We start from the raw sequence: 14,323 nt of genomic DNA, 5'->3' as shown, positions 1-14,323 counted from the left end.
GACAGACTTGGGTTTGCATCTTTCCTTAGTCACTTACCATCTATGTGACCCTGGCTAAAGTCACTTACTCTTGCTGAATGGGAATTTTAAAATTACCTGAGTTGCTGAGAGGGTTGAAGGAGAAATGGATACAGAGTGCTCAGCCAATGCTTGCCACAGAGTACACACTCAATAAAGGGTGAGAACATCCTCATGAAATGCATAACAGGAGAAATACGCCCTCCCTTTAAAAACCCCTGGGTTTTCTACACAGAACTCCTAAGTCCTGTAAGGAACACAGCTTGAAGTGTTTGAGCTCTCCACTTACCTCATTTTACAGCTGAGAAAATGAGGCCCAGAGGGAAAATACTTGACCTGAGGACACCTGCATATATCAGTAGGTGGCAGATCTAGAACCAAACCCCGGGTCTTGTGCCCTTTCTCCTTCTCCAACCTAAACTTAACTCTTAACCAGTGGGCACTTCCAGCCTCTTCCCAGGCACACACATGAGCCAGCATGCCTTGGTTTCCCCACCTGCAAAGAGCTATGGCCCCAGTGCCACTCTCTGACTCTGTCTCCATATTACCTGAGAAACCCAGCAAGCACCACCTGGATGAGGAGCTGGGACCACTGGGCATTAGGAATGCCAGGTACCACCACTCTGGTAACAATGGCCCCTGTTCACAAGATGCACTTCTTGGGACACTGAAAGAACATGGATTTTGTAAACAAAAGGACTTAGGTTTAAAATTTTTTTTTAATGTTTATTTATTTTGAGACAGAGAGAAACAGAGCATGAACGGGGGAGGGTCAGAGAGAGACAGACACAGAATCCAAAACAGGCTCCAGGCTCTGAGCTGTCAGCACAGAGCCCGACGCAGGGCTCGAGCTCACGGACCGTGAGATCATGACCTGAGCCGAAGTCGGCCGCTTAACCGAGCCACCCAGGAGCCCCGAAAAGGATTTAGGTTTAAATCCTGACCTAAAAGTGTGTGAACTTAGGCAGGTTACTTAACCTCTCTGGGATTCTGTTTCCTTGTCTATAAAACGGAGATGATAATTTCTACCTTACAGAGGAGTTGTGATGGATAAATAACATATGTCAGGGCACTTAGGTGGCTCAGTCAGTTAAGTGTCTGACTTCAGCTCATGTCGTGATATCATGGTTCTGAGTTCAAGCCCCACATTGGGCTCTGTGGTGACAGCTCAGAGCCTGGAGCCTGCTTCAGATTCTGTGTCTCCCTCTCTCTCTCTGCCCCTCCCCTGCTCACGCTCTCTCTCTCTGCCTCAAAAATAAATAAACATAAAAAATTTTTAAGTAAATAATGTAGGTCAAGTGTTTGTGCGGAGTAGGCACTTGATAAATGTCTTCTCCCCTTCCTCCCCACCTCCTACTCTCCTAGAACCCTAACCTGACATATACCTCTGCCCTTGTAGGAACGATACCTGAGATCAAAGCCTCACATCTTGTAAAACTAACCAGCTCACTGATTTCCAATCTGGTAACAACATTCTACACCAACCCGAATCACAAAGCCAAGTCTAAGCACAAGGATAATTGTTTCTTCCCTGCTCAGACACAGCCTTACCTCTCCCCAACTCTCCCCAGGGATGTAGCAATTGGACTGGAATCCAGGAGTTCTTGCTGGGTTTCTGCTTGGAGATCCCCAGCCACAAGACACTCTTATTCCTCCCAAGGTGGCCTGCTCTATTGTTAGTCCTGGCCACAAGAAAGGGCCCCCTCCTGTCTTCCTGCAGCTCCACCTGCTGGCCAAGGTCTCCATCTCCAAAGAAACCCAAAACAAACGTACTGTACGTATTCTCTGGAGACAGAGATTTATAGTCCTGTGGCTCCTCTGAGAAGTAAAAAGGGAACTTTGCCCTGGCTTCTCCCTACTCCAATGCCATGCAAGTCCTCCAGTACACAGCCCTCCCCACCACTGCTATTAACCTGCTCTCTTTGCCCCGCGTGACCCAGCATGGTGAACCCTGAACACCGCCTCCATCCTCACTACAACCAACGCTTTTCTGGGCTGTGCTCCATTCCTGGGGGAATGGAGGCTATTCTCATAGGCCCAAATTGCTTAATGCTGAAAGACTCCTTACATTTTGCAGATAGAGAAATCAAGGATCAATAAGAGGAATTGACTTGCTAAACTCCTTTAGAGTTAGGAGCGGGGCAGGGACTATGATGCAGATCTCTATGATTCTGGCTAGTGCACCTTCCACAGCACTGCACTGAGCTACCTCGGCTCAGACAGCTGAAGACTGCACACTCTGCCCAGCACTCAATCGTTGGTGCTGATGTTGCATGGCTGCTTTGGACCAGAGACGTCAGAGGACTAGCACCCAGTGCCCTAGCTTAGGTCTTACTGTCATTTTTTCCCTCTTGATACTGCTTTTTTTTTTTTTAATAACAGCTTTAATGAGATATAATTCATAAACCACAAAATTAATCTTTTTAAAAGTACAGATCAGGGTACCAAGGTGGCTCAGTCTGTTAAGCATCCAACTTTGGATCATGATTTTGCGGTTTGTGGGTTCAAGACCCATGTCAGGCTCTGTGCTGACAGCTCAGAGCCTGCAGCCTGCTTTGGATTCTGTGTCTTCCTCTTTGGATTCTGTGTCTTCCTCTTTCTCTGCACCTCCTCTGCTTGCTCACAAACCGTGAGATCAGGACCTGAACAAGGACCAAGAGTCACACACTTAACTGAGCCACTCAGGCGTCCCTAGATCAGTAGTTTCTAGTATATTCACAGAGTTGTACAGCTATTTAATTCCAGAATATTTTCATCATCCCCAAAAGAAACCCCATACTCATTAATAGTTGCTCCCCATTCCCTGACCCCCAACCCCAGTCCTAGGCAACCACTAATCTACTTTCTGTCTCTATGGATTTGCCTATTCTGGACATTTCATCCAAATGAAATTATGTAATATGTGGTCTTTTACATCTGGTTTCTTTCACTGAGCATGTTTTCAAGGTTCACCTGCATTGTAGCATGTGAGTGCTTCATTACTTTTTATGGCCATATAGTATTCAATTGTACGTGTATACAATTTGTTGATCCATTCATCAGCTGGTGAACATTGGGGTTGTTTGTACTTGGAACTATTATGAATAGTACTGCTATGAACATGTGTGTTTAAGTTTTTGTGTAGACACACACTTTCAATCTCCTTGGGCACATACCTGGGAAGAGCACTGTTGGGCATACAGAAATTCTATGTTTAGCTTTTTGAAGTACTTCCAGGCTGTTTTCCAAAGTAGCTGCACCATTTTGCATTCCCATCCCAATAATGTATGAGGACTCCACTTACTCCACATTCTTGCCAACATTTGATATAATCTGTCGTTTTCATTTTAGCTATCTCAGTGGGTGTGACACGGGCCTCGGTGTCATTTACTTGGGTAACTGTAACAATCTCTTGCTCAACAGTCCACTTGCCTTCAGGCTTTCTCCTTCCACCCCTCTTTCCTACTGTGGTCGCCAGTGACCTTTCAAAAACTCAGTCTGATAGAAGCCCTTCATGGCTCCCCACAGCACCTCTTGGCCTGGCACGTAAGGTACTGACTAGTCTGGCCCCTGCCCAGCTCCTCAGTGTCATCTTCTACTTCTTGCCACCCCTCAACCTCTCCCTCCCCCATGCACTTCCATATTATGCACTTTTGCTCATGCTGTCCTCCCTGCCTGGAATGCCCTTCCCTCTACCTCTGCCTAGACACTGTTCTAGGCTGAATTCAAATGTCACCTTTTCTGTGAGGCCTTCTCTGACTGCAACCCCCACAAGCAGCGAAAGTTTTTGCCTAAAAGAAATTCATAGTTTTACAGAAGAAGACAGAAATTCAGACCACTGACCATATAATAAAATATGATAAATACAAGCCTCATTACAGGACTGAATAAACCACTCTGGGAGCTCAGGAGAGAGAGAGAGACCTCCTCTATTCTTGGATTGCTGTGGGATTAATATTTGCTGAATGTATGAATGATTGAACAAATAAAGAACCATTTTTAAATGACAAAACTATGGAAGGTCTGAAGAAGGCTTATCTCCAGCCCTGAGGGAAGGACACAGAAACAAAATGACTCTTCCATATACTTCCTTGGATTAAGGGCAGTGACAGAAAGGTCACTATGGCTGAAGGCAGGAGGCCAGGGAATTTCTCAGGAGTGTGTCAGTGAGAGAAAGGAGAAAGGGGCTCCTTGGCCCTGTTCAGCAGGCAGTAACAGGGACAGTGACTGTGAGGCTGAGCGGCTCCTCACCACACTTTCCTACAACCAGCACAGGCCCAGTAGCCTCTCATGAAGAATTCATGAGTTATTTCAGTTGGTTCCCCTTCCCAGGGACTGCTGAGGACAGTCCAAAACTTCCAGAGAGACAAATACTATATTATTGTACTTAAATGAGCTACCTAGAAGAATCAAATAGTTGAATAGAGACAGAAAGTAGAATGGTGACTGTCAAGGGCTGGGGAGAGGGGACAATGGAGAATTACTGTTTATTGTGGACAGAGTTTTAGTTCGACAAGATAGATGAAAAAGTTTTGCAGATGGAAGGTGGTAGTGTTTGTACAACAATGTAAATGTACTCACTGCCACAGAATCGTAACTTAAAAATGATTAATTTTGTGATGTTAATTTTACCATGATTTAAAAAACAAAACAAAACCAAAAAAAAACAAAAAACAAAACACCAGAGGCACAGGAGAGTGTCGCAGCCCTGGGCCCTGGGCAGGGAAAGTGAATGGTGATGGTGCTAAAGGAAGTCACTGATCCCTTAGTGGTTAAGCCACTAGTTTAAGGAAGGTTTCCATCACTCAAGGCCTGGTTCAAATGTAACCTCTTCTGTAGAGATTTTCTTGATTCAAATAATAGGTCATTTTGGCATTAATTGTAATTGTGCTTCCTACAACCTGAGTACTTAATGTCATATTCATTTCTGTGTCCTCATTCATTCATTCATTCATTCAACAAACACTGGATGCCAATTTAGTGCCAGGTTTCATGCTGGATATAGAGTATAAGGGAATAATTTTTTCCCTATGTTCTGAATGTTAAAATAGGAACTTCAGCCCTTTCAGAAACATTGAAGAGAAAGCATTTGCCCTTCCTCCCACATTTAACTGGCTCCTCCTCACCCAAGGACAGATTAATCTAATAGGTAAGATATTAGCTTAACATGTACTATGTCATCAAGACAGGATCAAGGTATTAAAGGTCATGCTCTCATGAACTTAAACTCTTAAGGTCTTGGCCAGCTGGCTAAGTGTCCACAATGCAAACATAATTTCCCTGCATATAGGCTCCTGGTCTGGCCTGGGGGAAAGGCGGTGGTTTAAAAGCTCTTTTCGAATAGATATGATAAAGCAAGTACAGTAAAATGTTAATAAAATCTAGGTGGTGTGTATATGAATGGTCACTGTAAAATTCTTTAATCTCTGCTGTATATGAAAAAGTTGAGACAAAAAAAATAAATAAATAAGCCCAGTATGACCTGAAGTCCCAGCTACACTCTACTACAGTGTTTACCAGAAATAAAGCTGATGGTTTGGTTCTCATCTGATTCCTGATTTCTCATCTGGTTTTGAACCCACAAGGGGAACAAGACACAAAAGATTAGTCAGACACAGTTCCTACCTTTGAGGAGCTCACAGTCTCGGGAAGACTGATAGGAAAATGGGAAGTTACAACAGAGACAGCTAAAGGTACAGAGCCTTGTGCAGAGATGCGCTGGCAGGACAAATCTCGGCAACCACAGAGCCAGCAACTTCTATCTCCTGACATTTCTCAACCTTCCCCATACTGTGCACAGGCTCAGTGGGGATCAGTCCTTGAACATGATCTCCCACAATCAACAGCTGTATCATATATGTGCAGTCACCATCTGGACACCAAGTAGTGTCTGCTCAAATGAAGGCCCACATCCCACCCCAGGAAGTCTCTGCAACTCCCCTCACTCATTTGCTGGCTCCCTCCCCAACCTCCCTCCTCTTGTCTTATGAACGACTTGCCCTCAGATCAGACCAGAAGGATCTCTCTTAGACAAGCTCCAAAGGGCAAGAAGAGAGAATCCAAGTCTAACAAAAACAGCATAAACAGGGGCGCCTGCGTGGCGCAGTCGGTTAAGCGTCCGACTTCAGCCAGGTCACGATCTCGCGGTCCGTGAGTTCGAGCCCCGCGTCGGGCTCTGGGCTGATGGCTCAGAGCCTGGAGCCTGTTTCCGATTCTGTGTCTCCCTCTCTCTCTGCCCCTCCCCCGTTCATGCTCTGTCTCTCTCTGTCCCAAAAAATAAATAAACGTTGAAAAAAAAAATAAAAAAAAAACAACAGCATAAACATCCAGGGCTTCCGTAACCCTACAGTGACCAGCTCATATTTGAAAATAATACACAATAGGGGTGCCTGGGTGGCTCAGTCGGTTAAGTGCCCGACTTTGGCTCAGGTTATGATCTTGCAGTTCGTGAGTTTGAGCCCTGCATTGGGCTCTGTGCTGACAGCTCAGAGCCTGAAGCCTGCTTCGGATTCTGTTTCCCCCTCTTTCTGCCCCTCCCTGGCTCACGCTCTGTCTCTCTCTCTCTCAAAAATAAATAAACATTAAAAAAAATCTTTTTTAAAGAAAAGAAAATAATACACAATAAGCCTCTTAAAATAAAAAAAAGTTCTGGGGAATCAAGGGTTGGAAACAGGCCACAAGGCCAGGAACAGGGAATGAGTCCATATCAGAGAACAAAATGGTGCTGCCATCAAGATCAATCCTGTTTCTGATGCCCCCCTGCCCGTAGGGATGTAGGACAAATCACTTGGTCTTTTCAGCTCAGCTCAAGCATCCCTACCAGGAAACCTTCTCTGACAGCCAGCTTTGCACTAACCCTATACTAGGCTATCAGTTACACCCTGTACCCCACAATGCAGTGTGTCCCTTTAGCCCAGAACTGACCACATTGTGTTATCACTTCTTGTCTACACAGCAGTTCCCCACCAAATGTTAACTCCTCAAAGGCAGGCATCTAACATACCTCCATGCCCCACCACCCTTCACAGTATGTGATGGCTGGATAAACAATGATCTCCATGGCACCAAAACAGACACTCAGATCAATGGAACAGAATGGAGAACCCAGAAATGGACCCACAAATGTATGGCCAACTAATCTTTGTCAAAGCAGCAAAGAATCGCCAATGGAATAAAGACAGTCTCTTCAGCAAGTGGTGCTGGGAAAACTGGACAGCGACATGCAGAAGAATGAACCTGGACCACCTTTTTACACCATACACAAAAACAAACTCAAAATGGATGAAAGACCTAAATGTAAGACAGGAAGCCATCAAAATCCTCAAGGAGAAGGCAGGCAAAAACCTCTTTGATCTTGGCCGCAGCAACTTCTAACTCAACAGGTCTCCAGAGGCAAGGGAAACAAAAGCAAAAATGAACTACTGGGACCTCATCAAAATAAAAAGCTTCTGCACAGCGAAGGAAACAATCAACAAAACTAAAAGGCAACTGATGGGATGGGAGAAGATATTTGCAAATGATATATCAGATAAAGGGTTAGTATCCAAAATCTATAAAGAATTTATCAAACTCAACACCCAAAAAACAAATAATCCAGTGAAGAAATGGGCAAAAGACATGAATAGACACTTCTCCAAAGAAGACATCCAGATGGCCAACTGGCACATGAAAAAATGCTCCACATCACTCATCATCAGGGAAATACAAATCAAAACCACCGTGAGATACCACCTTACACCTGTCAGAATGGCTAACATGAACAACTCAGGCAACAACAGATGTTGGCAAGGATGTGGAGAAAGAGGATTTCTTTTGCATTGCTGGTGGGAATGCAAGCTGGTGCAGTCACTCTGGAAAACAGTATGGAGGTTCCTCAAAAAACTAAAAATAGACCTATCCTACGACCCAGCAATTGCACTACTAGGCATTTATCCACGGGATACAGGGGTGCTGTTTCGAAGGGACACACGCACCCCAATGTTTATAGCAGCACTATCAACAATAGCCAAAGTATGGAAAGAGCCCAAATGTCCATCAGTTAAGTGTATAGACACACACACACACGCACGCACGCACGCACGCACACACGCGCGCGCACACACACACACACACACACTGGAGTATTACTCGGCTATCAAAAAGAATGAAATCTTGCCATTTGCAACTACGTGGATGGAACTAGAGGGGATTATGCTAAGCAAAATTAGAGGGTATTATGCTAAGCGAAATTAGAGAAAGACAAATATCATACGACTTCACTCATGAGTACTTCAAGACACAGAACTGATAAACATAAAGGAAGGGAAACAAAAATAATATAAAGACAGGAAGGGGGACAAAACATAAGAGACTCTTAAATATGGAGAACAGAGGGTTACTGGAGGGATTGTGGGAGGGGGCATGGGCTCAATGGGTAAGGGGCATTAAGGAATCTACTCCTGAAATCATTGTTGCACTATATGCTAACTAATTTCGATGTAAATTAAAATAATACATACAATAATAATACAATACAATACAATACAATACAATACAATACAATACAATACAATGATCTCCAAAAGTCCTGTAAGCTGTGAAACACAAAGCCCTCTGGGGTACACATCTACTGTTTTGGCTTACACAAAATTCACTCCTCCTTTTTCTGCAAACAGTTTTCTTTTGTGGAACTATCCCTCTTTCATATTCTGTCTACAAGGGTAATGGAGAGCTGACCACATGGCCCTAGACTCCGGGAGAGGGCACTGACTCAAGCCACATCAGCCAGAGCATCCCATGGTCCAGCCACAGTGATTGGCACATTACCCAAGCCAGACTAATGAGACTCAGTTCTGAGGACTGCTGGGAAAGAGAAAGTCTCTTGCTGCTGGAAGGATATAAGCCAGGTGCTGCTGTTGGTCATTCTACCATCCCATGAGAATAAAGCTGATAGAGAAAAATGCAGAACCAAGACATGGAGACAGAGCTCTGATGACACTATCTGGGCCTCTGGGATCCAACTGTGCCTGAAGCCAGTAATGACCCCTGACCTTCTCAGTTATGAGCCATTTTGTGTTTCATTTCTGTCACTATAACTTTAAAAGTCCCAATCAATCCACCCTCCAATCCTAGAGGAAATACCAGGTCCTAGACAGGCAGCTACTCCTTCCTACTGTTGTTCTGGGAGAAGCAGACTCCACTGCCAGGGTCCCACTTGGCAAGGGCCTTACCTGCACCAAGAGGTTCTGCAGTCCGATGACCAGGGACAACACTTGTGATGTTCCCAGCGGAGCGAGGGCAGTGTCCTCAGGGGCCGGTGGTGGCTGGGCCCTTGAGGGCACTAGGGCCACAAGGGCAGAGGAGAAGCTTTGTTGCAGGGCTGTCCGCAAGAAGCATAAGATGGCAGCTGAAAGCAAGAAACTCCTTCCAGTCAGTTCCCGCCTCTTTCCCTACCTTCCACCTAGCTCTGTCACAGTGGGGAGACAGTGTAGATAATAATGGGGTGACCATCAGCTAGTCTGGGAGGGGTGGTCCCATCTCACAGTCTAAGGGAAAAGCTCATCTTCTCCTACTTGAGGATCCTGGGGCCATACCTGAGAGCAGTGCAGCCTTTTTCTTCGGAAAGCTGAGGACCTTCAATACTTGGTCCAGTTCCACGGACAGTGTCTGGTGAACCTGGCAGGGTAGGGGGTGAAGGGGTGACTCCCACATTCTGGCAGCTTGAGCAGATGATAACCTGTCCCAATATCTCTTCTATGCACCCATACATACCCACTGCATCAAGAGGGACAAAGGAGGCCACACAGTCTTGTGAGCCCACCAGTCCTAGATTCAGGAGTGTTAAGGAGGTGAATTAAGCCTGTACACAGAGAACACTTCTTCCCCCAAATCTCCTCCATCGTCAAGGAACTCCTCCATAAGGGAGCCTGCCCGGCCTCATCTGTGATTCAGTCTCCATTTCAGCCCACCATCCAAGTTAACTTAGATCTAGAGTCAGACAGCCCAGAATCAAAATCCTGGCTCTGCTACTAGCTAGCCTGTGGCCAAAGGGAAGTCACTGCACCTCTCCCAGCCTGCCTCACTTTCTTCATGTATGAAATGGGAATAATGCCACTTGCTTTTACTCCCTTCAGAACTATTCTGAAGAATGGCTGAAGATCAGCATTGGTGAAGGTGCTCTTTAAAATGAAAGCAACGTCCAAACTGACGGGTTAGCTGGAATGGTAGGTTCAAAGCTGAGTCTGGCTCTGCTCTCCTCACCCATCACACATGCTGCTCTGAGGCAGGAATTACTTCTCTATTTGGATGCATCACAGTTTGACACAAAGCAGTTCCTCAAAAATGTTTGTTGGCTGGTGGATCAGCAGGTTCTGGGCAGAAGAACCAACTTGTACAAAGGTATTGGAATAACATACCAATGTAAAATGTAATAGAGGAAACTGTGTGGGAGTTATTTGGGAACTCTGTGCTATCTATTTTTCAGTACACCTAAAACTCTTAGAAATAAAGGCTATCAACAATGAATCAATCAATCAGAAACAAACTATCAATGGTATGAGGATGTGAAAAAGCAGAGCTGATCTGGAGAAGAGTCAACAGTTGGTCAAAGGACAGAAAAGGAGGGTGGAATGGCAGTAAGTTAGGCTGCCGAGGGGCCAGGTGAGCAAGGTCTCAGTGGCCATGTGGAGAACAGAAAGGCTGCTGGAGGAGTGTGGGCTCTGGAGGGCAGACAGACTGGCTGCAGGGACAGAAGATATGGAGGAGGGGACAGGCCAAGGGCCAGGAGACTGAAGAGGCCACATTAGTGGTAAGAACAAACCATCAGGCCTGAGCTAAGGCAGTGGGAAGGACTTAGAGAGGAGGTGGTTAGTAGGTAATTGGCTGGGTGTGAGCTGAGGACCAGGGCAGAGCCAGGCACACGGTGTAGGCTACCACCCAGGGAAGTGACTGCAGGGGTAAGGGTGGGCCCAAGAAAGGGAGAAAAGGTTCCTGTCCTAATTCAACACCATGGACAACAACCAGAAGACCAGTTATAGAATAGATCTATCAGAGCTTGCTGCTACCTTAGAGGCCAAACTTTAAAAATGGCTTCAGGGGCTCCTGGGTGGCTCAGTCAGTTAAGCGTCTGACTCTTGATTTCAGCCCAGATCATGATCTCATGGTTCATGAGTTCAAGCCCTGTATGGTGCTCCATGCTGACAGTGCACAGCCTGCTTGGAATTCAGCCTCCCTCTCTCTCTGTCCCTCCTCTGTTTGCTTTCTCTCTCTCTCTCTCTCTGTCTCTCTCTCAAAATAAATAAACATTAAAAAATTTAAAAAAATAAAAATAAAAATGGCTTCACAAATGAGTGTGTGCCTCGCACTAGACTGGCACAGGGCTAGGCACAGTGAGAAGATACGTCAAGGCTAGAAGATGTTTCTACCCATAAGGAGCAGCCAGGCTTAGAGAGGAGACACCAGAATGTGGAGCAGCCCTCAAAGGAGCTCATTCAGGGCACTATGATGACAAGGTCCTATATGGGGGGGCAGGTAGGGACTGAGAGGAAGGGAGGTGATCTGTCGGTGTGTCCACTGCTCCCCTGTTCCCTGCATTACCTTCTCCAAAAATCACAACAACAGCTTATACATGTCTGGCATTTCACAGCTTACCATCCAGTACTACAAGGCCACAGGCTGGCTTCTGCCTTCCTGTCCGATCTGACAGTCACTCTCTACATTCTAATCACACAGTCACTCACCACTCTCCAAACATGTACACTATGTCCTAAATTTGTGCGGCTTCCCGTCTTTGCTCATACTGCTCTCTTTACCTTGAATGCCTTTCCCCGCTATCTTTGCCTGGTACAGTTGTACTTTCTTTTCAAGGCTTTGCTTAAAGAGTACAATCTAAGTTTCCGAAGTGTGGGGTACATGTTGTATTTACGTCCTATTCCTCTGTGCCTAGAACACAGCCTGGCAGGTAGGTGATCCATGTGTGATAAATTAATGTAAACCAACCTGACAACCCTGGTTTTTTCCCCATTTTGCAGGCAAGGAAACTGAAGCTCAGAGATTTAAATACCTTGCCAAGGTTACTCAGTTAAAAACCTTGGCAAGGTCACGCAGCTAATAAGCCACAGGGCTGAGACCAGAACTCAGGAATTTTGTCACTCCTCTGTGTGCCACCCCATGCCCCAAAGCCACAGGGCTTAGAGACTAACCTGCAGTCTGCCAGCATGCTGCTGAGCAGAGAAGGAGGCAGCGAGCAGCCAGGCGGAGCAAAGGAGTGCAGTCCTGGGAGAGTCCACCTCTGTCCAGGTGAGAGCCAGAATCTTCTCCAGAAGTTCTATCAGAGCCGTGCTGCTAAGGAGCACTGCGGCAGCTATAGACAGTTTGGCAGGGCGAGAGCCACATGAGTTACACAGGAGACCCTGCTCAGCACCAGCATCATGGTTAGCACATGATGGGGACCTCATGCACACACGGTGAATGAACAAAAGACTCAGCTTGAGGTTCTAAGGGTTTCAACTTCATTCCAGAACCACAGGTTATCAGAACCAGAAAGGATCTTATGGCTATCTGGTCCAGACATCTCCCCCTATATATTTCCATAAGAGAAAAAAAAACTAAGGGCAGCAATGGCCACAGACACTGCCCAGCACCCTTCCTCTTCACTCTCTCAGCCTGGGCCCCGGTACCTCTTTTCTGACTGCTTGGTGTGGTCTGATGAAGGCTCCAATACAGGAAGTTGAAGGAGGGCTGCAGGATATCCACATCAGCGGGGCTGCACTTCCCACACAGCTTGCTCACTGCAAGAGAGTCCCCAGGAACCCCATCACCTAGCACTCCATGGCTTTCATGTGCAACAGCACTCACAATTATCACAGATAATGCCCTTCCACTGGCTAATTTCAGATGTCAGTCTGTCAGTCTTAGGGACCAAGCACAAAGTAAGTGTCCCTGGTAATAACAGCCAATGAAAAGAAACACAGTAACAAACCTGAAGGCATGTTCACACTCTCCATCTGAAAAAAAAATATTCAGGCAAGCAGCCCATAGCTGCATGTTAGAACAGACTGCACAAGTTTAGGTGATCAAAAGGCATCCTATAACAGCATTCATGCCAGCAAAGACTCCATGATGAGAGTCTGTAGAGGTCATCTAGGCCAGCTTGCCACCCCTAGCAGGAAGAAGATCCAGCCTCTGGAATCTTCCAGCAATGGGGCATTCACCACTTTCCCAGAGGACTCCACCACCATCAACATGCAATTCCCTGAACTTGCCATATTCTCTTTCACCCTCTCTTTCGCCCTCATCTGGCTAACTCCTTAACACCTATTCAGCAATCAAGATTCAGCTCAAAGTTCACCTCCTCCATGAAGCCCTCTGTAACTTCTCAAACCAAGATGAGATGCCTCTTCATGATCCCCCAGGCCTCATCAGAACAGTTACTACACCATAGAATAGACATCTATAGAACATTATCCCTTTCCTCCTAGGATTCACCACTCTACTCCCCTGCCCTTATCGCCTCAATATGAAACCTACCTAGGTCTCCATTTGCTGTTTTGGCAGCCACATCACACAGCCACACAGACTTCTAATTGGCTTATGGTCAATCAGACAAGCAGCCCCCTTCCTCAACTCTGTCCTCTACCTGCAATGCTCTCAAATTAAAGTACTCAAGGATTATATATAAATGTATATTACATTTCACATGTATGTTTCAGGTCGTTACCCCCCCCCCCCCCCCCCCCGAGGCCCTTTGACAACTGGTTTCATTTTATCATATGCAGTTTTCCCTCCCAGCTGCGTGTTACCTTGATCTGACAGATAGGCTGGGATGACCAGCATCAGATCAGACCTAGAGGCCCTTTTTAAGTCTATCAGGCCTGGGATCCAGGCAGGGAAAGAACCAACCCCCTCTGTGGCCAGAGTGCCTGACAGTCCATAGTACTGAAGAAATGCCATTTTTTCCCTAGTAATTTCAATCTTTCTGCAAGAAACCCTTCTAAGGATGGTGCTTATGAAGTGGCAACTGCATTAATGAACAATGAAAAGTCCTAATGAAGTTTGGGTATGGGTGGAAGAGGCCTAGAGGACTGTGAACTGAATCATCAGATCCTGAGTCAGTTGTGGAGTGGGGTGGAGAACTGAGCTTGCGCCAGGAAAAGTGAATCTCCACAGACAGTCTCCACTGGAGGCCTACTGTGTGCCAAGTATTGCATGGCATTCTACATGTAGCAATCCCTTATCTCAACCCTACATCAGCTAAGTACTACTGTTTTACCTGTGAGGAACCTAAAGCTAGGTGACTACCTAAGGTGGCATAGCTAGTGGCTGAGAACAAACCCAGGCGTTCCCAACT

At 46.1% G+C, this 14,323-nt stretch overlaps 1 protein-coding gene across 1 annotated transcript in view; it reads right to left on the bottom strand.

The window, feature by feature from the left end:
• MEI1 (meiotic double-stranded break formation protein 1) overlaps window positions 1–14,323 on the bottom strand; it is a 79,666-nt gene that overhangs the window by 5,094 nt on the left and 60,249 nt on the right. Inside the window, exons 23-26 of the mRNA XM_047866110.1 lie at window positions 12,654–12,764; window positions 12,177–12,337; window positions 9,570–9,651; window positions 9,207–9,382 (exon numbers count right to left, since the gene is read on the bottom strand). Coding sequence (XP_047722066.1) covers window positions 9,207–9,382; window positions 9,570–9,651; window positions 12,177–12,337; window positions 12,654–12,764 — 530 coding nt within the window. The remainder of the gene's footprint in view (window positions 1–9,206; window positions 9,383–9,569; window positions 9,652–12,176; window positions 12,338–12,653; window positions 12,765–14,323) is intronic.

The sequence above is a fragment of the Prionailurus viverrinus genome, chromosome B4 (assembly GCF_022837055.1).
Source record: "Prionailurus viverrinus isolate Anna chromosome B4, UM_Priviv_1.0, whole genome shotgun sequence".
In the NCBI taxonomy this organism is placed as follows: domain Eukaryota; kingdom Metazoa; phylum Chordata; class Mammalia; order Carnivora; family Felidae; genus Prionailurus; species Prionailurus viverrinus.
The sequence above is the reverse complement of the archived record's forward strand: the minus strand, read 5'-3'. Positions and strand labels throughout refer to the sequence as shown.